Below are 27,746 nucleotides of genomic sequence, written 5' to 3'. Positions count from 1 at the left end.
TCAACCTGTCTTGCATGTGTTTTGCTCCACAAGTTCCTTCGTTCTGTCGGACTTGCTGTCGTCTCCTTGACATCGCCGTACACCAAACTGAATCCAAGTGGAAGTGTCGACATCTGAAATTAGACAGAAAATATGTTAATTATGTTTTACACAAATTAATCACTTTCATATATTAATTCACACATATTTTTAGGAACACATAATCCATCACGGGGAGGCTCTGCGAAATGCATATTATCGACATCAGGTAGGCACTGAAGGCGCTGCGCATTTCGCAGAGGCTACGAGGTACATTGAGCGGTACCTGGAGGAAGAAAATAGAATTGAGGAGGCCCAACAGCGTGCCTCCGCTATTTTCCGGGATCGACGTACCCGGAACAGGGAAAGGCTCCACGCCAATCTCCGTCGGTATAGAGCCAGGTAATTATTTTTTCAGTTTATTTCTGATAACATCGTTTATTCTAGCATGCTGTTTTTCCGATTATATATGCTACATATCTGATAACTTTTCTTTCTAGCCGATATCTACATGGAACGAAATATATTTTAATTCTTATATTTTGTTTTTCAGAATGCGTAACCGAAATGACGCTAGAGCCAATCGGCAGCGCCAACTGGTGCCTCCTGTTTCTCCTTCTATTTCTCCTACTGTTTCTCCTGTTTTGTCAGAGCAGGAAGAAGAGGACGACGTCACCGATGTGGTTCAAGAAGAGGAGGAGGATGGACGCTATACGCCCCCTCTCCCACCCCCAGCAGAAGAGGACCGGGAGCCGACCCCGCCACCATCGATCACTGTTAAACGTCATCCTCTTCTGCATTAAACTGTTGATGACACAGGTACCGTTTTTATTTTCACACCTTTCAAGCTGTCTGCTTCAAAAGAAAGATGTATTTATGTTTACGATTCTCACTGTGTGAAGGTGATGATAGTCTTTGACCAGCGATTTGCATTGTTCTAGGTAGAACATTAAAACTAAATATTTGTCTCTTACCTTTTCAATTTTCTTCACTCTCGCAACAGATGTGCCAGTCTCGGTTATGATCTCCGGTCGGTAGACTTCGATCAACAGTTCTGTGGTACGGTACACAATTTTTCTTTTTTATATAGTACTGTCTCCGTGACGTATTTTCGAATTATATTCGGTACGCATCGTTTTGCGCAGAGCATCCAACGCCCACGTGCCTCTCCTATCTTCTTCCTGCCCTGGTACACTATGCACAGTCACCCCCTCCGTGAAACCTACTTTTTTTACTCTATTTATTTTCTTTACATCTAGACGCTCTCTCTCCTTTTTCTCTTTTTGCCGTTTCTCCATCACTCAAATTCATCAACGACCGCCCGAGAAAAACATCTCCTCCCCAGAATGACTCATCAATCTAAAACATGTTCGGGCATGTTTCAGACCACACCCAATTCCTGGAATTTCAAACTCATCAACGCCATCTGTTTTCAGACACCGGAAACACGTACTCCAATTACGAGAAAACCAACCGTCACCGCGTCGCCTACTTTTCCTCCTTCCCAACCCAGACTTTCTGACTCATCAACGCCATCTGTTTTCACACACCGGAAACACGTACTCCAATTCCGAGAAAACCAACCGTCACCGCGTCGCATACTTTTCCTCCTCCAGACTTTCTGACTCATCAACGCCATCTGTTTTCAGACACCGGAAACTACCGCGGCAAAAACCCGAATTCCTCCAACCAATCAGAATCCTCCTTACAAAATAAGCCCCGCCCATTTATAACGTCACGACCAATCAAATTCATCCTTACAAAATAAGCCCCGCCCCTTTTTCAAAAAAAAAAAAAAAAAAAAAAAAAAAAACTGCTGCGTCATCAATTGATCTTTGATCGATCTTTTCCAATCAATTGATTTATCGGACTCAACGGGGGTACATAACTACTTAAGAATCTCAGAAATAATACATACAATAAAATGAAATATGATCTCCTGCTGTCAAAATAATTATAATCTCGGTACAACAGCACGCTTCTGACCAGCATTTTATGTTAGCGCTATACTGAAGTTGAGAAATGTCAGAATTATTTATTATTCGATTATTTGTGGAGCAGTGAATGAGAACAGCTTTATACTTCACCAGCCGTTAATAAAACTCCCGAAAAAATCTGACACAAAGCGAGAGATGTCTTTGGAGTTTCACATTGTTTCAAGACGGATTAATTTACATTATTAATGCAAATCCATATTGAAACTGCATGTTCGTTTCTTGGTCATGCTTATGCACTGCTCTACGAATAACGGAACTCCCACCAAATAATACAACTTATTTTTTAGCACGAAATGTAACAGTACAGGAAATGTCTCAAATTTAGACTTGGTTTTCAAGCTAACTCCTAGACTTTTATAAAACGGGACAAATAGTGTTTTTAAATAATATCGACGGGACGACCGGGACACGACTCTGAAACCAGGACTTTTCTGGTCAAAACGTTACGTATGGCAGAGGCGCAACCACGAATTTTTGTCTGGGGGGGGGCAAGTACCAGAATAAACGTACCAATAATAATAATAATAATAATTGTTATGATTATTTTAAATAATAATGCTAATAATAATAATAATGTTATTATTATATTGTTATTATTGATTTGCTTTATTCTACTTCGCTTATTGTGCCATTTTTGGCAAATTTGGGGATGAGTGATGATATGATGAAACATCCACGCCCAAGCCGAGATTCAGCCATGATGGGACTACGGACGTCCGAGGACCAAAGACCGCGAGGTAAGCGATCCACTATCGGTTACTTTCACCTCTTGTGCCTCGTGCTCTTGTGCGGTGACATCCATGTCAACCCGGGACCCTCCCAAAGGAAATGATACTGTTTTTTCTGTGTATTTCCAGAACGTGCAAAGTATAAAAAACAAACTTTCTGACTGTGACATTCACTTAAGCGAGCTACTGCAATATGACTGCTTAGTTTTCACCGAAACTTGGCTAAACGACACGGTGATGGATAGTGAATTTCTATTTTTAAAGCATTTCAATGTATTTAGAAATGACCGTGCAAGCCGTCGTGCTGGAGGAGTGATGATCTGCGTTAATGTTAAATGGAATTGTAAAATACGAAGAGATCTAATCAAGGACTGTGAAATTATTTGGATAGAACTCAATTTTGTTAATTGGATCGTATTATCGCCCACATAAGAACTCTCCCATTTCCATCCTCGAAGCCTGCAGGGATTCGGTATTAGCAGGAATGTCAAGTGGTGATATTATGCTATTTGGTGATTTCAACCTGTCCATCAATTGGGAAAGCTCAAATACGGGAACTATAAACTGCCAAAATGATCAGTGGTTTATTGATACGTTCATTCACGGAATAGGGGCTATCCACGAGTAAACAAAAAAACATATCGAACGGCACAATCGATTGTGGAACTGTAGCACAACAACTTCCGGTTCACGGCGGCCTGGTAATTCAAGCGCGTACTTGTGGCATTTCTTCTCGTTTTGTATACCGGATGAAATGAATCATATAAAAGCACTTGACGACGAGGAGAATAACAGATATCAGGGCAAAGTAGAGGCATTTGCATGAGCAACTAGGAAGTAATACGGCATTATTCCAGGATGAGATCCATTTGCTGATCGTTGTTTCATTGGCGATATTTGTGGCCTACATATTTAATAGAAATTAATTTTTCCTACAGAGCGAGAGCGCTTAAATGCATACATTTATGTTTTAAGTGAAAAAGTGCGAGATGTACGGAGATATAAAAAACGGGAAAAGGAGCTTCTTTTCTTCTTTCTTCAGTCAGGGCGAGTCAGACGGGTGTGGTAATGCACACTTGCTGGTTTCGTTCCCGTTTGAACGCAGAAATACAAAACGTCCATTGTTATTTTAAGTCAATTTTCTGCTATTTGTGTTAAACATGACGATGAAGATGAATAATAAACTGGAAAAATTAATGATGGGACAAACACAATGACACACCATTGCCTCACCATGGTGTTCAAACTTAGGACCTCTTCTCTATCAATGTTGATTTGATTGATTGAGTTGGAATTGTAAAATACGAAGTCCCCTTTGTGCACAGTAAGGCTAATCGGGACTGGACCTACAGTTTAAAGTGGGATCCAAACCACTATATGCCGCCACCGGAAATCGAACCCTTGATTACAAGCAGGGTTGGCATGTTTAAAACAAAAGTGTTTAAAACACTTTGTTTTAAACGTTTAAAACACACGGCTTTGTTTTTTTTACAAATGTTTTAAACGTTTAAAACAATGTGTTTTAAACATGTTTTTTTTAGAAGTGTTTAAAACACATTTTGGTGCTTGATATTTTATAGTCTGTGATATTTTTTTTGTTTGGCAACCCTGTCTTTTATTTAAATCTGTGTAAATTAATTTGTGCTTTACGTGTCTCGCTTATCACACAACACTTGAGCAACTTTATGTACTGACGTCATGGGAGAAAGCTTTTTAATTTTAGGCTAAATGCCTACGTTGTTAGGTTAGGCAGGCTAGCTATGTATGCACAAGGTAGCAAAACTGTTGTGCGACAAGAAAGACCCGTGCTTTACTGTAGAAATCGAAACTTCTCAGTTCTTTGTTTCCTACCGTCCTGTAAGTTTGAGACTGGTGGAAGCTGGAAACTAATATCTGAATACACAAGGCGTGCTTTTGATCATGAAGTGATTTTTTTTTCTCTTTCGATACGATTCATTGGTTTGTATAACTGAATGAAGCGCAGATGCTTACTTTTGGTAACATACTTTTTTGGCCGAGTCTGCTGCCACGCACGTGTCAGCAGTAAGAATAAGCTTCAAATTTGCTCCTGCCACGTAATTCGTCTGCTAAGAGGATGTTACAAATCTTAAGAACAGGTTGAGACGAGAGACATTCAAGTTTATGATTAGTGAGAATTAATGTACAGGTAATTTAGAACCTTTTTCTTTAGAAAGCATTTAGCGATATTATTTTAATGCTAACAGAACCTAACCTAACTACGAAAGCATTTAGGTTTATTATTAGAAGAATGCTAAGGGACATAATCTTATTAAAACATTTTTGTGAAAGTAATCGCTACAACTTCACAGTATGCGTTACAGACGTAATTGTATACATAGCATGATGAAATCACGATAAGACAAAGACCGAGTCTGCTGCCTTTTTTGAGGTTCCAGCACAAAAAGAAATTGGCAGCAGAAACTACCTATTTTTTTACTTGGAAAGATAAATTGATCTGGAGAATCTATTATGGCACTGCAGGTTGTTTTCTGCTTTATAAACTGTTCAGGCAGCAGGAAATATTTCACCCTGATTTTTCCAGAACGAGGATAGTAATTATATAATATTTAGTTTATTGAAATTTAGATGAATATGAATCCTAACCTACTTCAGCAGTGGGGGAAAAAAGGGGGCTATTACCCCCAACTTTTGTCCCTGCAGTAGAGGTGTGCGAGATCCCAAAAAGTCGGAACCGGGATCGGGGGGGGGGGGGGAATTCCCGTCCCGATCCCGATTTCGGAAAATGACTTCCCGACTTTTTGGGATCCCAAGCAGTCGGGAAATACCGAATGGTCATTTTAAAAAGTCGTCAATTCTCGACGTTTTCTGCATTGTAAATGTTTGGTACTTATCGGATATTGTTAGTTTTTGTACCAGAAGTGCAAAAACAAGCACTTAAGGTGGAAATTACGTGTAGAATTCGAGATTTGAAGAGCTTTGGGAAATTTCGAACATATCCCGTCCCAATTTCTCGACTTTTTCGGGAAATTGAGAATTTTCCCCGTCCCGAATATCGGGATTTAAAGAATTTCCCGTCTCGACCCAAAAAATTATGTCCCGCACACCGCTACCCTGCAGTGTGGTAAAGCTTATCTCCAAAGGTAAATAAACTGTCCTTGCCGTCACTGTACTCATAAAAATGAGTATTTTTTTTATAACGACTTTAACTATAATTTACTGGGAAAAGGTTGACTTTCTTTTGTTTAAAACATATTTAAAACATGTTTAAAACATGTTTTTTTAAACTCATGTTTAAAACTATGTTTAAAACAAAAAAAACATGTTTTAAACAAATAAAACAATTTGTTTTGTTCTTTTTAAAAGAAACATAAATTTTGCCAACCCTGATTACAAGGCGACGACGCTACCACTGCGCCAGCGGGGAGGCACTCTTTATCTATCAATGTTGAAAAGATTTCCATTGCAAAAGACGAAAATTAATAATAGTACCCGCACTTAATTTTCTGGCTACACAAAAAAATATTTCCTCTGGTTGCACAAAAATTTATTTCCCCTGAATACACACACACACAAAAAAAAATCTGGTTACACAAAAATTTAATACAGTTCGTGTGTACTTCAAGAACGTAACGTGTAACCTATCTGACTATGACCGAGCATCTTTTGAAAGGAAAAGTAATATTTTTGCTCATATCACTAAAACAAAGATAAAATCGAGATTTGAATGATTTCTCTTCTACCTTTAATGAAGTGCAAGTAGTGCGGGACGCAAATTTTTTGGTTGGGACGGAAACAGGACGGGGTATTTTTAAAGTCCTGACGTTCAAAACGGGAAAAATAATGTTATTTCCCGACTAAATTGAGAGATTATAGGAGCGGAAAATATTCAACATTACCCGATACTAAAAGAAATGTTAATTATACACATAATTTCACCCTCGGGTGATGATTTATTTTGCATTTCTGGAATAAAAACTGCTAATTTCAATAAATTTCGGACATTTAGTACAAAAAAAAAATATGTAGGGAATAAACTACTTTTAAACTCTATCGATCGGAACGGGATTTTTTTCAAGTCCCGACTTTTTGGGTTCCTACACATCCGTTGTCATTACTGCGGAGTCTACTCCTGCTAATGGGCTTCCAATTTTCACGCCTGACAGCCCTGATCGTAGTTTACAGCCTCCTTGTACATACTCATTCGTTCCTTTCATACACGACACAATCTCAGCTCCCTTTAGCGGCATGTTGTAAGTCTACGAACCGGAAGTTGTTGTGCTACAAGTATGGCGTCCGCGCGAAGGCAAGTCCTTCCGGTGGATAGCCCCTATAGGGTTAAACCAGTTCAACTTGCATAAAACACGTGGTAACAGCAACCTTGACTATGTACTGGCAACCCTGCCTAATATGCAGGTAACTACAGGAAAAATCTTCTAGACTCTGACCATGACTCACTCGACGTCACAACGCACCTGCCTATCATGAAGAAAGACAAGGAAAAGACACGAAATCCGTCAAGCATAACCAACAAAAACCAAGGGTAGTCCCCCACCACCTATGGCGAAAAGCTCCGTGGAATGTCATCCAGCGTGCGATCAACGCCTATCCTTGGTTTTTGTTGATGGAAGAGGAAGTGAATGAAGCCGTTGAGAACTTTGTTGAAATTCTGCATGCCATGATAAAGGACTTCGTGCCCACTTCGAGACCGAGATCTACCAAATACCCCGTCTGGTTCGACAGAGAAGTTCTCTATGTGTTAAAAAATAAAAAAAAAACAGGCTTGGTACCTACGGAAGCAGCACCCTAATGTTCACACTCAAGGTAACTATTGTGATATCAGACGTCATTCAAAATACCTACTCAGAAAAAAATATAGTGAACATATAAATAACATAACAACCGAATGTACTACAATCCCTAAGAGATTCTTCACATTACTACGAAATTCAAGAAAAAAAAAGCCCACGTATACCTACAGAAATTTTTCATAATACTGATATTGCTAGTGGAGAAGAAAGAGCCGAACTTTTCAATGCTTTTTTTCATCAGAACTTCTCACCTCCCTCAGTTTCCGACCCTCTCCCCCCACTTAAATGCTGTCTGTCCTCACACACTATCTTCAATCAAAACATCCCCCGAGGAAGTAAAATACCTTCTCGCTTCATTGCCCCTCCACCTGTCCCTAGCTCCAGATGAAATCCCCACAATATTCCTGCTTAAAACTGCCGACTCCTTGGCTCTTCCTCTGTCTGCCTTACTCAACAAATGTTTCTCTGAGGGTGTGTTTCCGAAAAACTTCAAACGGGCCAACATTGTGCCCATTCACAAAACTGGAGATAAAAAAATGTGTAAAATCCTATCGACCAATCTCACTTCTATCGCCACTATCAATTATTTGTGAAAAAATCATCAAGAACAGGTTACTTCAGTTTACGTCACCATATATCAACACAGTACAACATGTTTTTTTTCCAGGCAGCTCTTGCCTAACAAATCTTTCCGTCTAACTTTCGAATGCTGCCAGAGCTATTGATAATAACTCCCAACTTGACACTATATATCGGGTGGGCTGAAAAGTTCGTAGGCTGACTCATAGATGGCGTTACTAGAATTAAATCCATGTGATTTTTACTTAGTACTAACCTTCAAAAGATACGTGTATACATTTCACAGCTGCCGGATAATTAGTTCGTGAGATATAGCATTGTGAGTGAAGCAGCTTTTGTTATTGTGAAAAAATGGATAAAAAAGAATTTCGTGTGTTAATAAAGCATTGCTTTTTGGCGAAAAAAAATACTGTTGAAGCCAAGGCTTGGCTTGATAAACATTATTCGGACTCTGCACCAGGAAAATCAACCGTTGAGAAGTGGTTTGCTAAATTTAAACGAGGCGAAATGAGCATCGAAGACGATGCACGCAGTGGACGCCCCAAAGAGGCTGTTACCGACGAAAACATCAAAAAAGTCCACAAAATAATTTTAAATGATCGTAAAGTGAAGTTGATCGAGAAAGCTGAGACTTTAAAAATATCAAAGGAACGTGTTGGACATATTGTGCATGAATATTTGAACATGCGAAAGCTGTGTGCAAAATGGGTGCCGCGCGTGCTCACAATCGATCAAAAGCAACAACGTTTTGATGATTCGGAGCAATGTTTAGCGATATTCAACCGTAATAAACACGAATTTTTCCGTCGATATATTACAATGGATGAAACATGGCTCCATAACTACACTCCAGAATCCAATCGACAGTCAGCCGAGTGGACTGCACGTGATGAACCGAATCCAAAGCGTGGAAAGACGCAACAGTCGGCTGGCAAGGTTATGGCATCAGTATTCTGGGATGCGCATGGTACTATATTCATCGATTATCTAAAAAAGGGCCAGACCATCAACAGCGATTATTACATAGCGTTGTTGGAGCGTTTAAAGGATGAAATCACGAAAAAGCGGCCCCATTTGAAGAAGAAAAAAGTGCTGTTTCATCAAGACAATGCACCGTGTCACAAATCAATGAAAACGATGGCAAAATTATATGAATTAGACTACGAATTGCTTCCCCATCCAGCATATTCTCCAGATCTGGCCCCCTGTGACTTTTTCCTGTTTGCAGACCTTAAAAGAATGCTCGCTGGAAAGAAATTTAGCACTGATGAAGAGGTAATCGCCGAAACTGAGGCCTATTTTGAGGCTAAAGAGAAATCGTACTATGAAAATGGCATCGAAAAATTGTATGACCGCTATAATCGTTGTATCGCCCTCGAAGGCAACTATATTGAATAATAAAATCGAATTTTGTCAAAAAAATATTTTTTACTATGTTAGCCTACGAACTTTTCAGCCCAACTGTTATTTGGACATTTCGAAAGCCTTTGACAAAATTAATCATAAATTAATATAAATATAAATAAATATATAATTATAAATATAATAATAATATATAATATATAATAAATATATATTAATATAAATCATAAATATAAAATATAAATTATGGCCGCGGTGGCTCAGTCGGGAGAGTTCCGTGGAAGCCTACAGAGAGAGCGGACGCGGAAACTAGTTGCTCCGTGAAGGTCAGTGAAAAGTTGCCTTCAGGAAACAACGAGCGGGAGTGCCGTGTGCGTGTTGCTTGTGGCGTTTGGTGCAGTTGGCTGGCGAGTAAGTAGAATTGGAAAAGTACTTTAGATTAGTAAAAAGATGAATATCATTAGACAAAATACCATCCAGATACGCTTTCCGTTCGGGGCACCGAGGCCGTCGGCGCGAGAAATTCATGACTTTATACATGGACAATTTCAACTCCACGTAGATAAGATCTTGGGAATACAAATACCTACGCATTTTCGATGTGTTTTCGTAAAATGTATCAGAGAAGCAATAATGAAGCGAATATTAGAGAAATGTGGTCCGGAAACAAACTTTTGCTATGATAATGGTGAAACTGTAAAAGTGCTTTTGAGTGATGCGGGGAGGGAAACAAAAGCGGTAAGAGTGTTTAACTTACCACTAGAATTAGATGATGACTGTGTGAAAGAAAAAAATGACGGAATTTGGGAAGGTGAAATGTATAGACAAAGAAACATGGTCTGAAAATTTCAAATATCAAGTTTACAACGGGGTGAGAATAGTGAAAATGGAACTAAAAAAACCGATTCCGTCGTTCATTACAGTAAAATCTCATCAGTGCCATGTGATATACGACGGACAGCCGAGAACGTGCAGGGCGTGTGGAAAAGAAGGACACGATAGCTGGCAATGTGATAGTCGACAGATAACAACGCTTCATGTGAATAAAAACAGAGAGAGAAATTATAGCATGCTACTACTACTACTATAATAATAATATTAATAATGCCGTTATTATTATTATTATTGGTACGTTTATCCTGGTACTTGACCCCTCAGACAAAAGTTCCTGGTTGCGCATCTGAGGGGGTGTATTATTTTCTATGTAAGTGAAAACTATCCTGTTTCGTTCTCTGGCAAATTTCTTATTATTAACACACTCACATGCTTTATTCGTCAGTTATGCTGACCCTATGTTTTATTATTATTATTATATATATATATATATATATATATATATATATATATATATATATATATACGTATTAAAACTAAAACAGTAAGATAAAATTATGTTTTTCTTTCCCGACTGAACTTTCATCAAGGATTTTGCCCCCCCCCCCCTAATCTGCGCACGCCTATGAGCTGGAATATTGTTTCAGTAAAGTATATTCGGCTTCAAAACTGTTATCTTTGTTGTTAGAACAACCCTCCCGGAAAAGTTTGGTGGAGGGAAATTTTAGGACAAAATCTTTGGTGGGAAAATTTCTCCCTGTCCCGCACGGAATTTTGCTCCCTGCGAAATGATTGAAGACTGGTGGGGGGAGGAAGATCTTAATCTACACACACACACACACAATATATGTATACACACACATACACATTTGTGTATTATGATATGGTTATTTATAATGTTACTAGCTGATTGCCCGGGTATTTATTTATCCCAATCTTCTATGAAAGTTGTCCGTGGGAGAAACATGGCGATCTTAAATCCACTCCGCAGTACTTAATAGACTACCCCTGTGACTTGACTTGTTGATCGTAATCGAGAAAGCAAGTATACGTATATATCAAAAATGTCATCATTAGGGAGCGGAAGTTGATGGCCTAAAAAATATAAGTATGTGAGATATAGAATGTCCTAAAAAAATAGGGAAAATGACGTAAAAAGTGCAAAAAATGACCATTAAATTTGTGACTTTCATTTTAAAAATTGACATAAAAAGGAAATTAAACAAAATGCAATTTTGCTATAAAAAAAGAGCACCAAATGATACCACGTGCACATTCAATTAAAATATGCAACGAAGATTTCCAATGGAAACAACCTAATAATTTAAAAACAATTTAATAAAAAAGTCTTATACACTGAATCAAGAATATTACCAAAATGAAAGAAGTGACAAAATATGACAAAACAATACACCGAATATTGCGAAAAATGACTGAAAAATGCCGAAAATTGGGGAAAATGACCTAAAATCTGAAAATTGGCAAAAAATGCACTTTGAAATTCCTTTTTTGGGGGGTTCTAGATGAAGTGTAATATTGTGTGTATCTAATGGGCATCGTGTCCGAGATGTCAGAAAAAAGATGACATTTCATCAACTTCCGCTCCCTAGTCATCATGAATGTCACCAATTAGCTTAGCGACTCCGGAAACTATGGATTCGACACTAGTGTAGGTCATTTTTTACATTTTATTTTGCATCCCCTCTCGCCGATAGGTGATGAACTTGAGTTGAACGGCATTCGTAGTGTCACCATTCATCTTAGCAACCCCCGAAAACTATGGATTCCACACTAATATCTGTCGTTTTCGATTTTGTTTACATGTCATCCCCTTTCCACTCCTACCCGTAGGGGTGCCAGGGGTTTGAAGGGCAATCGCAGTGTAACTATTCATCTTAGCGACCCCGAAAACTATGAATTCTACACCAATATCTGTAGTTTTCGATTATTTTTATATGTCACCCCTTCCCACCCCCACCCATAGGGGTGCCAGGGGTGTCTTACCCCCACAGTATTTCTTTCCAGATTGCAAGTCATATGTGTACCAAGTTTGGTTGAAATCGCTCCAGGCGTTCGATAGTTATGCCTGAACAAACACACACACACACATACATTCATTTTTATATATTAGATTACAATTAAAGTCAAGCTTTTGTTTAGTTTTTGCTCCCTATTGTATTGTAATGAATCAATTAGAATTTATAATTATATTTCACTTGCATTCTTGATTTATTTTTCTTGTATGCATATTATTGGTGTAAAGTAGATCTCTCTTGAGAGAAAGAGACAGAGCATTCTGCACTCACAATCATACTATTTTGTGTGTGTTTTCGTTTTTATCCTTAGTAAAGTACGTAGGAAGTCAAAACTAATTGCTAATATTTTGTTGTTGTGACGTCCCCCTCCCAGGAAATTTTGGTGGTGGGGATTTTTGAGGTCAAGATTGTTGGTGAGGGGGGGGAATATCCCCTGGATTTCGCACCCTGCATGATAATATACTACAGATATATTTATTGGGACTTCTGGAACAGCTACAAAGGAAAAAATTTCATTCTCCAACTATTTTGTGTCACTAAAGAGCAATCTTACTATGCCAAAAAAGAAAAATTCGAAGAGTCAACATGCCTGTCAGTTGTGTATTATCCAGTAGGGGACTGATTTTTAGATGCTAAAAAATATATTATTATAATATCATATTATATATATTAAATATAACTACATTTATTATAAACTCCATATTAGGACTTATTATAAATTAATAGGCATAATTATTAATTCATATTAATTTTATGAAATAACAACTGGTTTTAGATGCAATTTGTATGTCATCCGTGAGTGGAGTCTTGTACAGTCACAGACACTTCTGGATTGGATTGTAAAAATCCCATTAACTTTCAATATGATCGTTACAACCCAGAAGTGTCCATGGAGAAATTTCTCTCCACGCCGCAGGAAGTTATTGGAGCAAACTTTATAAATGCACCTGCTCCTGATTCCCAAGGCGTAGTGATAACGTCATCACCTTGCAACGAAGAGCTTGTAGTTTTGATATCTGTTGGAGGCACATAATGGTTTAGATCCCACTTTAAACTGTAGGTCAAGTCCCGATTAGTCTATCTGTTCATACAGCATGCTTTAAAAACTCAACCTAAAAATTCAAACTGCAGGCAGGTTCGCAGTGGTCTTCTCTCCTTGATGAACAACCTCTATACTAGGGCAGTTGTAGTTTCCGGTGCAAACCCTCCCCTTTCACCTAACAGTTGTGTCATTGGGGGAAATTGGCAACGTCATTGTTCACTTGCGGTGTTACCTTTCCTACTCGTCACAGCAGGCACTCGAAACAGCCAATCAGACGGAGGTATTCTTGGAATCTTCCCAAGCTCTTACAATGTAGGAGGCCGGGAATATAGCTGGCCCTGTTTTAACAAATAAATTATTTTGTAGCTAGGATTCTCTTGCCGCTCGGATTCGTTCAAGGTCTCAAAGTTCAAGGGTCTCAAACCATTGTGGTGGAAATTAAGGGTCGTTCTTAATAATATTTATTTTTAAAGTTAAGCGAATGGTTTAATAGGCATTTTTGAAGTCAAATTGGGCTTTTAGGCATTTATAGGAATTCATAGTTCATTTAGGCAATTATAGAAATTTATAGTTCATTTAGGCATTTTTAGGAAATAGAATTTCGTAGAGGTGTGTACATGAAACACAAGGATCTCTAAATAGCATACATTTAGGACGTAACAAATATAAAAAATAGGTATGGCCTAGAAATCCGTTCCCTTATTATCAGTTTATACAGTTCTATTTTTTCGCTAGAACAGGTCATCTCCTCTGTATGATGGAGTACTTGTAATACCTTCATAATACGTAACCATTTTTTGTTGTTTGAATGTAGCTACTGCATAAGTTATGGCTTGTTTCCGTGTGCGATGCTGCCAGCTGTTCAGCCTGCTATGCCACTCATAGGGTATTCCGCTCCCCACTCAAATGGTTTCAAAAGTGGCCTCTAGTGTTTCTATATAGAGCTTGTTGAATAGCACTGACCAAAATATATTATTTTATTTTTCTAATTTTCAGTCTGCCACTGACAGGAGACAAATTTAATAAAGCAATTTCTATTTTTCTATTCATCTATATTTACAAGAATTAATGTAACAAAGAATGGTATTTTGTATGGTGCATTAAATAAATAAAATGGATGTCCAGTGTCAAAGCAGAAACTGAGTTCCAGCTCACTTTATACCCTGCCACACTGGGTATGTGGAATTTGAATGTTCATCACTGAATCTAATTACTGATCTAATTATATCTTGAACAAGATGAGTTGTGATCTCTTTGTGACACATCTCTAAGGGTATGATGGTCTCATCATTCTCTCAGTTTTTAAATAGAGATCTCAATTTCTGTAAATGAAACCAAAGCGTGTCTCTTGTCAGTACCAATCCTATAGAATTTGACTTGTAATACCATCATGAGCCAGGAAGTCATGACTTTTTTACTAATGCCTGAATCACTTCATGTTTATTATATATATATATATACCTGTGTATATATACAGGGTGATTCTAAAGGTATAGTACAAACGAAAACCACAGATACCTCCCATGAAATAGAGACGAAAGTTCCCCTTCCACTTTGCCGAGAGATGCCTCCGTGAGGAGCTAGACAACGCCGAAAACGTGTGAAAATGAACTTCACACTTCTGTACAGCCAGTACCAGTGAAGATAGAAAGGCGGAACAAACGAAGTCAAAAGGAACACCAAAGTCGCCCATCCGAAAAACACTAGGCGGCAGCTGCGCAACGCATGCGCATGGGGTTCCACAAAAGAAATAGGAGTGTCCCGCAAGACAAGTGAAGGGAATGGGTAGCGATCGACAACGGTAGGGACAAAAGAAGCAATGAAGCATGAAGTAACAATTGCACAGCGGGAAACAAACACATGCAGCGCGTGGGGAGTCCCCAAACACAGTGGGGAGACGCCGCAGCAAGAACAAAGCACGGTTCAACAAAAGAGAAAGAGGACCGGACGGGGAATGGTACCTGTCAAGGAGACAACAAATGCGGGACGAGGGATTCCCCGTTGCAGCACAGAGGGGATGTCACACATAGGTCGTGCGCCAGCAGGACAAACACAGCAACTACGGGCACAGGAGGTTTATTGCCACGCAAAGGTGCACTTACAGATAGGAATAGTACGTAGTACGTAGTCGTACCCCGGACTGACGTTGTTACAAAAGTTGCTCAAATTGACGACCACCACATTCAATGCAGGCATTGCAGCGTCGCAGGAAATTCTGGCGAACCCTATCAAAAATCCCTGGCATGGTACACACCTCGGCCGATGCTGCAAGTATCCGCGCTACCAATGTTTCCTTGTCAGGCACCGGGGTCTCGTAGACGAGTGTTTTCACATGGCCCCACAAGAAGAAATCCATTGGTGTGAGGTCAGGCGAACGGGCGGGCCAGGGGACGGGGCCCTCTCTGCCGATCCAGCGCTGTGGGTAGGTACGGTGCAAAAGGGTTTGCACTGTGCCATCAAAATGTGCAGGCGCTCCATCCAATTGAAACCACATACAATGTCGCACGTTGAGGGGTACATCTTCTAGCAGCTCTGGAAGGACTGATGCAAGAAAGGTGCGATAGAGGCGGCCATTTAAACGTGGTGGCAGGAGGTATGGACCGATAATCTGTTCATCGATGATACCTGTCCAGATATTTACTGCAAACTGAGTCTGATGGTGCACCTCGACTGCTGCATGTGGATTTTCATAATCCCACACATGGCTGTTTCGGCAATTGAAGATGCCCTCACGGGTGAATGTTGCCTCGTCCGTGAAAAGCACATGGCGCAAAAAACGGGGATCGTCGGTACAAAACTGCAACAGTCGTTGACAGAATTCCACACGTCGTGGGTAATCCCCAGCCTGCAACGCGTGGACTCGCTGTGGATGATAGGGATACAGCAGATCATCATGAAGGACACGCCACACTGTCGACTGTGATACTCCCACTGCACGTGCAATGCTACGGGTGCTAGTGGACGGTGTGTCGTCCACGCGAGCAAGTACGTCCTCCTCGACCGCCGCGGTGCGCACATGTCTTGGGTGACCGACATGATGGCCTGCACGTAACACACCCGATTCACCAAGGGTACGGTGCACGTTCGAAAACAACCTGCAGTCGGGTTGTCGCCTCTCCGGATACCGTCCGCGATAAAGGCGTGCAGCTGCTCGGCCATTGCCATCTGCAAGGCCGTAGACAAAATGCATGTCCCTCAGTTCTACAAATGTGTAGCGTTCCATGGTACGGTGAGGATAGTGCCAATTATGGAATACTGTACTGCAGTGCACAGGTGGCACACACACACACACACACTGGTCACAACGGCTTCAAAACAACGTACTCAATTGTCGTATGTCAAGCACACCACCACCGCACCGGCTCTTTCACTGACACGCTCCCTGACGCTGCACTTCCAATCAGCCCACACGTCCGCACGGCGCTGTGGTACAATCAGCTGACGTTCCTGAGCCACCCGTGCCTGTGCTCTTCACTACCTGACCACTGCCGTCAGGTGGGGCCATGTACTCTGGGGCCTTGTCATCGTGGAACACATGTAGCGTCCTTCATTCTTGCCCCATTCACCCACAACACGTACTTCGTCCGTCTTGCTCGAGCCGACGGGGAGCACTACGTACGATCGTGTGGTGTTTGTGTACACCAATGTGGGGTAACCCAGCTGTTGAACAGACCTGCATACCCCCACGTAGCTTCATTACACGATTGTCCCACGCAGTTTATCTGTCCAGCCTTGGTCGGCCCGGTCTCACACCCACGCGGCAGTGTGCGGCTGCGGTGGTGTGAGGCCACGCTTGGTTTTGGAGCGGAAGGCTGCGGCCGAGGAGGGACTCGAGTTGTTCGGCTGGGGTTGCTCTCGGAAGCAAGCAGCCGCGTCAGGTCTGGGAACGGTGGACCTGGTGATCGGGATGGAAACATTCCGACCTCGTCCATTAGTGTCGTCCACCGTACGGAGTGGTGGGGTCCGTACGACACTCCAGCAGCCTTTCGCCCGCTCCCACCCAGCGATGTGCCTCCGGCTTCATTTCTAAGAGGCTGATTGGGCCCCATCACGACGTTTGTTACAACGTCAGTACGGGGTACGTGGTCCTATCTGTACGTGCACCTTTCATTAGCAATAACCTCCTGTGCCCGTAGTTGCTGTGTTTGTCCTGCTGGCGCACGACCTCTGTGTGACATCCCCTCGGTGCTGCTACGGGGAATCCATCGTCCAACATTTGTTGTCTCCTTGGCAGGTACCATTCCCCGTCCGGTCCTCTTTCTCTTTTGTTGCACCGTGCTTTGTTCTTGCTGCGGTGTCTCCCCACTGTGTTTTGGGGACTCCCCTTGCGCTGCCCCGAACCATGTACGCGTCTGTTGCCTGTCGAGTGTCACGGACCACTTTGCTTGCATTCTCGGTGTGTTTTTACATCCTACGTCATCCTCCCGTGGTTCTGCAACCCCGCACTACTTTTCTCGACTGCACTGCTTCAGTCATGGTGTTTGTTTCCCGCTGTACAATTGTTACTTCATGCTTCATAGCTTCTTTTCTCCCTACCGTTGTCGATCGCTACCCATTCCCTTCACTTGTCTTGCGGGACACTCCTATTTCCTTTGTGGAACCCCATGCGCATGCGTTGCGCAGCTGCCGCCTAGTGTTTTTCGGATGGGAGACTTTGGTGTTCCTTTTGACTTCGTTTGTTCCGCCTTTCTATCTTCACTGGTACTGGCTGTACAGAGGTGTGAAGTTCATTTTCACACGTTTTCGGCGTTGTCTTGCTCCTCACGGAGGCATCTCTCGGCAAAGTGGAAGGGGAACTTTCGTCTCTATTTCATGGTAGGTATCTGTGGTTTTCGTTTGTACTATACCTTTAGAATCACCCTGTATATGTGTGTGTGTGTGTGTGTATATATATATATATATATATATATATATATATATATATATATATATATATATATATATATATATATATATATATATGTTTTTGTGGAGGTGACAATAAAATTGTACCCAAATTCTTGAAACATTCACCAGAGAACAAATCGAAGTACAAATGCTACGATCTTGGTATATTATTCACCACTCCAGACCATATCAGAGAATGTGTCTTTAATAATGAGAAAAATGGAGAACCTGATTGGAGAACTGTCAAGAATTCTCAAGGCTGGGCAAAGGCCATGGCAAAGAAGCTAGACCCAGATATTGAGAAAAAATGAACAACTTTCTAATTTCTGGAGGAAATTCCTTGGAGGAAGTCGCCCCTTCGCTACATATGGATATGTCGCTATTACAGATAATCTTTCTGTGAGTAAGCAACTCTTTGCTAAATATGGAGCACCCTTAAAAAAAATAACAGAGCATGTGGCATTCAAGATTTATTCAAAAGATATTTTGGGGGGGCAATGCACCTTTCATTGCTTTTATTATTCTGCTTGTAATGATGTATTGTTCTCTATGAAGTGCAGACTAGAAAATATAAATGAATGGGCAGTTGTAGAAAAATGCACTTATTTTCAAAATAGACATTTAAGTTAAATCACATATTATAATTGTGTAGCAAAGTTTTGTCATAATCACCCTTGGTATGTGAATCGAACATGAATTACCTTTACGAGTTTGGTTGTTGCACAACAAAAATATTAAAAACCAGTGGCGCAACAATTTCAGTTCTCCGTATTAATACATTTCACTTTTCCAATAGTTGTAGCTAACTTCATTTTCACAACAGCTTCCCAGATGGCATAGTGGTAATTCTTTGGCCTTGCCCCAAGTTTGATTCCCAGTTGAGAAACACTGCACTGGAGGTACAGATCCGACTAGTTTACCAGAACATAAAGTTGACGAAAAAACAAACTTTCGACATTTCACAAATTATTCCATAAGAACATGCATTTGTAACAAAGTACAGTGCATTTAGTGGTGTATACTCTGATGCAGGCAACTTGCACTGCAAGTGTATGGGTGTAGAGGGGAGGGGTCATCAAGAAAAGCTGATAGAAATTAGCAGGGATTGAATTCTGCTGCTGTGAATTTGTGGCAATTTGATTCCAGTTCCTAGAAATTGCAGCAGCTTACAAATATCTTGCATGTATTTCCTCAAACTTCTTTGCACATTTATGGCTCCTTTAAGGAAGACAAAAACTTTCAATATTAGAAACTTTTCTTACGTATGTCATTGAGTGGGGGAAATGCAAGGGCAGTATTTCATAACTACCATCCATGTTTTCACCACCAATTGTACCGTGGTATCTGCTAGAAAAGTTGAAAATATTTGAAGTATTGACCTTGGTTCAATTCATGTTCTTACACTTTCTAGTGCCTTAGTGTGAGTTATATTACTTGTAGACAGCTATAGAGTGGGTACCTTTCCTCTGTGGTCAGCAACTGCGAGACATTTTGCAAGGTTCTGTGTATACAAAAGTAGGGCTAATATGTTTAATATTATTATTATTATTTATTATCTTAATAGAGCTATTGAGATATGTATGTATCCATAAATAGCTCAATAACAATATTATTATCTGCATTATTGCAGAGATATGTTTCATAGTAAAAACTTAATGCACATAAGTGTTAAATGAAAACATTACTGGTATTATTTATTTATTTATTTAAAGTTTGGGTGACCAACAGGTATTTAGCTGATTTAAAAGTTACAGCAACAAATACATGTTACGCACATACAGATAAGTTAGAGGTTGATTACATTATCAGAATTTGACATACGAAGCTAGAATACGCTTAGTCAAGAAAATCACATTATGTAAAAATAAAGCAGAGAATTATTGGTATGTACAAAGAAAAATAAAGAAATAGAAATTCACCACACAGGTATTACAATACATGATCATTATTTTTTCTAACTTGAGAATTCAACTAATGGTCATTATATGTATGGAATATACAGATGGGGGACAAAATAATACGAACACCTGTGAAATTAGAGAAAATTTATTAATATGGGGTTGGACCACCCTGTGACTGAAGTACACTTTGTATGTGACTTGGGATGGATGCATAGAGGTCATGCACAATGTTTAAGGGAATATGGAGCCATTCTTCCTCCAGAGCAGTCTCCGATTCCAAAAGTATAGCTGGAGGCGGACTTCGAGCATGCAGTTTGGACTCCAAATATCCCCACAAATGTTCTATAATGTCAAATCAGGAGACTGTGGGGGCCATTCAAGATATCCTACTTCATCGTCATGTTCTTCAAACCGTGTTTGGACAGACCCGGCAGTGTGGATAGGAGCGTTGTCGTCTTGAAAAAGCAGCCGCTCCCAGGAAATAAAGTCTGGACAAAAGGATGGAGATGATCCCCCAGAATGCCCCGATAGTGATTGGCGTTGATTGTCCCATGCAGAAAAACAAGTGGTCCCACACTATCGCATCCCATACCATAATGGACCCACCTCCATGCTTACATTGATTGATTGATTGATTTAATTTATTTTACTTCGCGTTTTGTGCCTCTAGGCTAATTTGCGAAGATGGGGATGAGTGATGAAATGATGAAATTGATGAATGGACATTCACAAACAACCAAGCCCGACTGGGATTCGAACCCGGGACCCTTGGCATCGCAGCGCGATGTGCTAACCACTCGGCCACAGGGTCGGGCCCCTCCATGCTTACAGTCTGCAAAATGCAGTCAGGATGAAACTCATCTCGGGGCATTCTCCACACATAAACACGCCCGGTGGTCTGAAATAATGTGAATGTTAATTCATCAGACCAGATGACTTGTTACCACTGATGTGGGGACCAACTTCTGTGAGCTCTGCACCATTGTCGTTGCTTGACAGCATTACATGATTTCACCAATGGCTTACAAATTGCCACTCTGCCAGGAATGTTTGCAGCATGGAGTTTCCTTTTGATAGTTTTGGTTGAACTGGGGTCCTGGAAATGCCTGTTCATTTCAGATGTTATCTCGGATAACGATTGCTTGTGCTTTCGGGCCACTATGCACTTCAACACCCTCCTATCCTGAGCAGAAAGTTTTGTTTTTCGCAAACTTTTATAGTATAAAAATTGATGTATCTGTCCTTCACACAATTCTACATAAACACATTCTTTTCACTATTTTAGACTAATAATTCATATTTTCCAATAAAAATAAGTGCACAAAGACAATAATTACCTATCACTGATGGTTAGTTATGTGTTATTTGAACTTATGAAGCTTATATCTGAACATACTTGTCTCTGTCTACTTGATTATGAAGTGAGTTTATCTCTCTTACAATACGATTTATTGATTTTTAGACATATACATGTACATATCTTTGGTTCTATGGATCTACTTGTTGAGGTAGAAATTTCTTTGCAGATTATTTGCAAATATTGGGAACAATATTTAAATCTACTAATATTAATACTAATATCAATACCAAATGTATTTGTTTAAAATGCAGTTGACATTCATTGCAACTGCAGTTTTCATGAATAGTATATACATGCATGTGTAATATCATTATATTAATTCAGTAATGTGTTATGTGTACCAAGTGTATTCACTTACTTCCCTTAATTCCTGTTGTTTCCTGTGGAACATAGAGCATCAACAAAACATCTCCACCTGGTCCTATTGATGGCAATTCTCTTTACTGCATTCCAGCTCTCTCCTTCCTGCAATGCCTCAGCATGAAAGATCTTTGCCACGTCTGTCTAGGCCTCCCTCTTTTACTTCTTCCCTGTGGGTTCCAGTCTAGTGCCTCTCTCTCAACAGCCTCATTTTCCTTCCTCAATGTATGCCCTATTCAATACCATTTTCGGCTCTTTATTTGTATGGACACCTCGGTTTCTCCAGATTTTATCCAGAGTTCTTGGTTTTGAATCATTTCTGGCCAAAAGATATTCAAAATTCTTCTCAGGCCGGTGCCTGAGAAGGTCTGTAGTTTAGAGGTGATCGTTTTTGTTACCTTCCATGCAAGGGCGCCGACTTTCCAAAATTTCTGTGGGTGCATATCAATGGCGGTTAGATCTGTAATTATCAAGTATTGTATACTTTAAACAACTTACATGCAAAATGATTGCAAGAGGCAATGATATTATCAACACGTTACTAAAAGAATATACCACATTCATACAAATTAAAATGAAAAAATCTTCATAAATGCAAATAATTTTAATTGTATTGCAGAAAGAACTTTGCAAGGATTTTGTTGTGAACAGAAACTACAAAATGTCTGTGTACCAAATAATAATAATAATAATCATGACATGTTAACTTTCAATATAAAACACATTCCTTCTTACGTCATTTGCACTTATGAATTTGTTTTCAATTTTGGTAATGTCAATATGTTTAGTCATTTCTTTATGAACATGCAAAATTGCCAAATCATTCAATCTTTTTTGGGTCATTGTTGACGCAAAAAAAGTTTTCAATCGTCTAAGTGCTGAAAATGACTGCTCAGAGGTACAAGAAGTAACAGGTATAGTTAAAATCACCCGTACAAACTTCACAAATTCTGTGAGCATTTCACGCATGGGACCATTGTTTTCTCTACTTATAATATTTGTAATGTCTGACAAGTTGGCCACTTTTTCTTTGTTCATTCTGCCCACATCTAGAAACATGTCCCTGTGGAATGTTAGATTGTCTTTATCAAAGTTTGTCCCATATAACTGCAGAATTCGATCAGCCCCAATTTGACCGATAGCAAAAGCTTCAAGTTGTGAAATAAGTTCCAAAAGCTTTGCTTGAAATCTACGATTTAGCGAATCCACAGCCACATCAATTATTTCAAAAAAATATTTGTCTGTATATTTCCTCCGGCGTTTGATACGTATGAGGATCACTACCTTCGTCGTAGCGTTTTGGCATCTTCCTTTTTCTAGGCAAAACTGGTTCATCAATGTTCAATTCCTCCGCTTTCCTCATGGTTTCATTGCACAACTCAAAAAAAAATATCCCTTTGTGAAGCTAAACTTGCAGACAAAGTTTCCACCAAAGTTTTGATTTCTCGGTATGACAATCATTTCTTCTGAAAAGAAGAATGAAGTTGTTCAATCCTGCCGAAAACTGAAACAAACACATTTGAAACAATTATGTTTTAGAGGTTAGAAATTTGAACTTCCATCTCAATGTTTTAATTGCTTATTATTTTTTTGATAATGGCAAGTGAGAAATATTTATTTTATTTTGTTTTTATCAAACTAAAAATCTTGTGGGTGCGGTGCACCCACAAGATTATTTATGTGGGTGCTCGAGCCCCGGAGCACCCACGTAGTCGGCGCGCATGCTTCCATGTCTCAGACCTATATAAGAGTAAAGACTTAATATTACTTCGAGAAATACAAAGTTTGGTCTTCATAGATATCTTCTTGTTTTTCCTTACTGGATAGAGCCTCACAAAGGTGCCATTTGCTTTTTGGATACGTTGAGAAACATCCTCTGCAGCCCCTCCATCTTTTGCCATCACACTACCCAGGTAAGTAAAGCTATCCACATTTTCAATAATCTCTTCACCAATACTAAATGGGTCTGTTTTTGAGGAGTTAATCCTCAGTGCCTTGGTCTTCTTGGAATTAATCACAAGTCCTACTTTTTTTGCACTTTCTATCAAATCTGCTAGTTTTGTTTGCATATCAACATGTGCTTCGGACAAGAAGCACAAATCATCTGCAAACTCAAGGTCTTCTAGTCTGTTATTCAATCCCCATTGGATACCACTTCTTTTCCCTCCTATTACATTTTGCATCACTGCATCGATCACAATCAGGAACATTGTGGGTGATAATATACAAGCAGTGATCGGAAGTAGCATGCTACTTGTAGCATCGCTACTGTAGATAGCTACAAAACTTGTTGTGGTAGCTGTAGCAGAGCTACATTTTGAAAATTGTAGCTACAGCTACATTTTCTCTCTCCATTCTGAGGAAAATTTTGAATGTGACCATGGAGTCAAAGAGAAATTCGACAATAACACTTACTTTTGCAGGAGGTTCATAAAGACAAAGTCTATTACATGGAAATACATGTAATCTAGATTATAAATATCTTGATATCACATATTATAGATATCTGCGTAATTTATTTTATTAGTATAGAATAAATCTAATATCCAGATAACTAAACTGAACTGGCATAAATTAATATATTCTGGCTAACAGCTACGTTTTTTGAGCTGCATCGTTATTTTGACGAGAAACATGCCTAGTTTGCTTAACCCATGGGGGAAAAAGCCCCATTTGCACCACCCCAGAAACAAATCCTGTGGATATCCAAAGTGTAAGAGAGAGGTAAATGTCATTAATTACTGTGTAAAACACATCTTGTAGAGCAAAATGGCGATCAATGGATGGACAATGGCAAAGCAATAATGCCAGAATTCAATGGCTCAGTACGTTAACAGCATTCATCATTGTTAATACATAGGATCTCACTCGCAAGAAATGATTGTTACAAGAATGATATACATGCACGTTCTGGAATTACAATTATTTTCGTCAGAATATTTGTTCACAAATTTTAAAGTTGCAATATGTTTAGAATACTCGGGTTAACACATCAGTTTCCTCAGTATATTTTATGATATTTTAAAAAGTATGTACGAGTTATTGACTTTTCTGCAGAAACGATAATTTTCTTTAGTTAATATACAGTTTCAAAATGTATGTATTTCTTCTACTTTTACTTCATTTTGCTGTAATATTTGCTAATCATGACAATGAGGATGGATGGTTTATTTTGTTATTCTGTTATCTACAGTCCACTTTCTTCCACTTTTGACGAATTGTAAGAATGATGAATGTTGATGATGAGTAGTGTGGGGAATGGAGAAGCAGGAGAATCCCATCCTCCCTATAGGCGTCTTCCCTAGTTTTTGTTTTGATTCCACTTCATGCACAGATAAGCTAATCAAGATTGGATCCAAATCACTAGTGCCTCTGCCAAGTATCGAAACTGGGTCCCTTTGATTACAAGCTGACAAAATTTCCACTGTGTCTTCAGGAAAGCATTCCCAACAGAAAACTTACGTAAAACCTCGCTCCACCTTTTGATCACTTAGCTTTACCAAAGATGCATTCCCCAGCTATCCGCAATGTTAGAGCAAACATCTAATGAATTACAGGAATTACGATAATAATAATTATCTATTTTCCAGTAAGTACAACTATCACATTAAGGGCTTCTTTTGAATATCCATGTGGTTGTTTCAAGGTTGTTTTTTTTTTTATGTAGAAGTAGCGCAAAAGTAGTGAAGTAGCGAGTAGCACACATGAGTAGCGTAGCGAGCTACTTTTTAGTAAATGTAGCTGTAGCTGTAGTGAAGCTATATATTTGGACCAGTAGAGGTAGCTGTAGCAAAGCTACTTTTAAAATGTAGCGTTATGACCACTGTATACAACCATGCCTCACTCCAGACTGCACATCAGATACAGATACACGGCCTTCATGTATAACTCTACATGTATAATCACGATAAGTTTCTCGAATAAGATCAAGCATTTTTGTGGGCACTCCATATCGTTTCACTTCCTTCCACGTTGACTTCCTGTTTACCGAGTCAAATGCTTTCTCGAAATCAATGAAAACTGTATAGACGAGGTGTTAATTTGATCGATACAAGAGCAATTTGATCGAAAACCTGCCTTCTCTTCTGAGTCTCAAGTTAACATGTTCCTTAATTCTGTTTAGGATAACTCTAGTGAAGATCTTACTCGGAATGGAGAGAAGTGCTATACCTCTCCAGTTGTCACACTTTGATGTATCCCCCCTTTTCGATAGTGTCACCAACAGGCCACTCCTCCAGTCCTTAGGCTTCTCTCCCTCTATCCATATCTTCTCAAATAAGGGCTGCAACATATTTTCTGTGGTGTTTATGTCACTTTTCGTCACATCTAATGGTATGTTGTCAACACCCACTGCTTTACCATTACGTATCTCTTTCAGAGCCTGTTTAATTTCTCCTACTGCTGGAACATCAGTCCTAATTCTTACACTGTGGTCAATAGCACCATCATTATCATTTTCCTCTTCCTCCTGGTCTATCTGAGCATCCACGGAGCGATCAAGGATTGCAGAGAAGTGTTCCTTCCAACGTTTCAGTTGGTCCTCAATATTTGTAAGGAGGGTACCACCTTTATTTCTCACTGGTCGGTTTCTCTGCATCTGTTTCTTTGACAGAACTCTTGTGATGTTGTATAGTTCTTTAAGATTTATCTTTTTTTGCTGCTTCCTCTGCCTGTTGGGACAGATTGTCTACCCAATTTATTTGATCCCTACGAACACTACTCTTTACTTCTCGATCCTTCTCTGGATACTTTGTTTTCAATTCTGCCTTTCTTGCCCTTGTCCTGCTTGATTTCATTGCCTCCTAAATTATTTTTCGCTCATTAATTTTTTCCCAGGTCTGCAGAGACATACAATATTTTTTCCTCCTATCCTTAAAGCCCAGAACCTTTTCACTTACTTCTGTGAAAGCAGATCAGATTTTTGTCCATTTTCTTTCAATGGTTTCATTCTCCTCACTTTCATTGGTCAATACTTGGAACAGATTTCTCAGTTCAATCCTGAAGGTTTCCTGGAGATTCTTATCCTTCAACTTACTAACATCATACCGCTTTCTTGTCTGGTCCGTTCTCTTCTTCTGAGCTTGAATTTTCATTTTAAAGTTAGCCACTACCAAATGATGATCACTCCCAATGTCTGCACCTCTCGTTTCTTACATCCTGTAGTGAACATCGCCACCTCCATCCAACTGCCACATGGTCTATCTGATTTTCTGTTCGTCTGGTGACACCCATGTTACCTTATGGCATTTCTTGTGAGGAAATATAGTACCATCAATAACTAAGTCATGGCTAGCACACAAGTCCACAAAAAGTTGTCCATTCTCTCCTAAGCCATGTTTACTCATGACATGCTCAAGGCCTTTGTTGTCCTGCCCTACCTTTGCGTTTAAATCTCCTCCAATTATTATGATATCCTTCCTTTTTTGCTTCTTTATCGTGTCATTGAGCTGCTTCTAAAACTCTTGATTATCTTCAGGCTCTGCTGCTTCTGTGGGTGCATAACACTGTAACATAACGATGTTTCTGATATTGGTTTTGAAATGTGCCACAATTATCCTCGCAGACACTGGATACAATTGAATAAGGCTCCTTTTTGCTTCCTTGTCCATCAATATACCCACACCATCACGGCTCACCCCTTCACTCTCAGGTCTTCCAGAATATACGAATGTAACTCCTTCATCGGTATTTATCTCACCAAACTCTGACCATCTCACTTCACTTATACCTAGGATGCTCAGACAATAGCTCTTCATGCAGGCCACTGCCTGCTGTAGTTTTCTACTCTCCCACAGGGTTCTTACATTCCATATTCCAATTCCCATAATCCTTTTCAGGCCAAATGTCGTCAT

At 39.7% G+C, this 27,746-nt stretch overlaps 2 protein-coding genes across 2 annotated transcripts; both read right to left on the bottom strand.

Annotated features, from left to right (window-relative positions):
* Window positions 1-27,089, bottom strand: LOC146001400 (uncharacterized). Its single transcript, XM_083138716.1, has 4 exons — window positions 27,049-27,089; window positions 26,065-26,564; window positions 23,756-24,079; window positions 1-113 (listed from the first exon to the last, which is right to left on the bottom strand). The coding sequence occupies exons 1-4, from the start codon at window positions 27,087-27,089 to the stop codon at window positions 1-3; spliced, it is 978 nt and encodes a 325-aa protein (XP_082994842.1).
* A 258-nt stretch (window positions 27,090-27,347) lies between these two features.
* On the bottom strand, window positions 27,348-27,746 carry LOC146001399 (protein CFDP2-like). The gene has a single exon (XM_083138715.1). It carries the CDS (start codon window positions 27,744-27,746, stop codon window positions 27,348-27,350), a length of 399 nt encoding a protein of 132 aa, XP_082994841.1.

Source organism: Lepisma saccharinum, chromosome 17 (genome assembly GCF_977018435.1).
Source record: "Lepisma saccharinum chromosome 17, izLepSacc3.1, whole genome shotgun sequence".
NCBI classification, from domain to species: Eukaryota; Metazoa; Arthropoda; class Insecta; order Zygentoma; family Lepismatidae; genus Lepisma; species Lepisma saccharinum.
This window is presented reverse-complemented; position numbering and strand designations above follow the sequence as displayed.

Coding starts and splice junctions, on each gene's coding strand:
- LOC146001399 (XM_083138715.1), bottom strand. CDS start 27,746: ATGACGACATTTGGCCTGAAAAGGATTATGGGAATTGGAATATGGAAT.
- LOC146001400 (XM_083138716.1), bottom strand. CDS start 27,089: ATGTGGCAGTTGGATGGAGGTGGCGATGTTCACTACAGGAT. Junction 24,080..26,064: donor AAAGTGTGACAACTGGAGAG/GTATAGCACTTC, acceptor TGATCGATGCAG/TGATGCAAAATGTAATAGGA. Junction 114..23,755: donor TGCAGAGGATGTTTCTCAAC/GTATCCAAAAAG, acceptor GTCTAATTTCAG/ATGTCGACACTTCCACTTGG.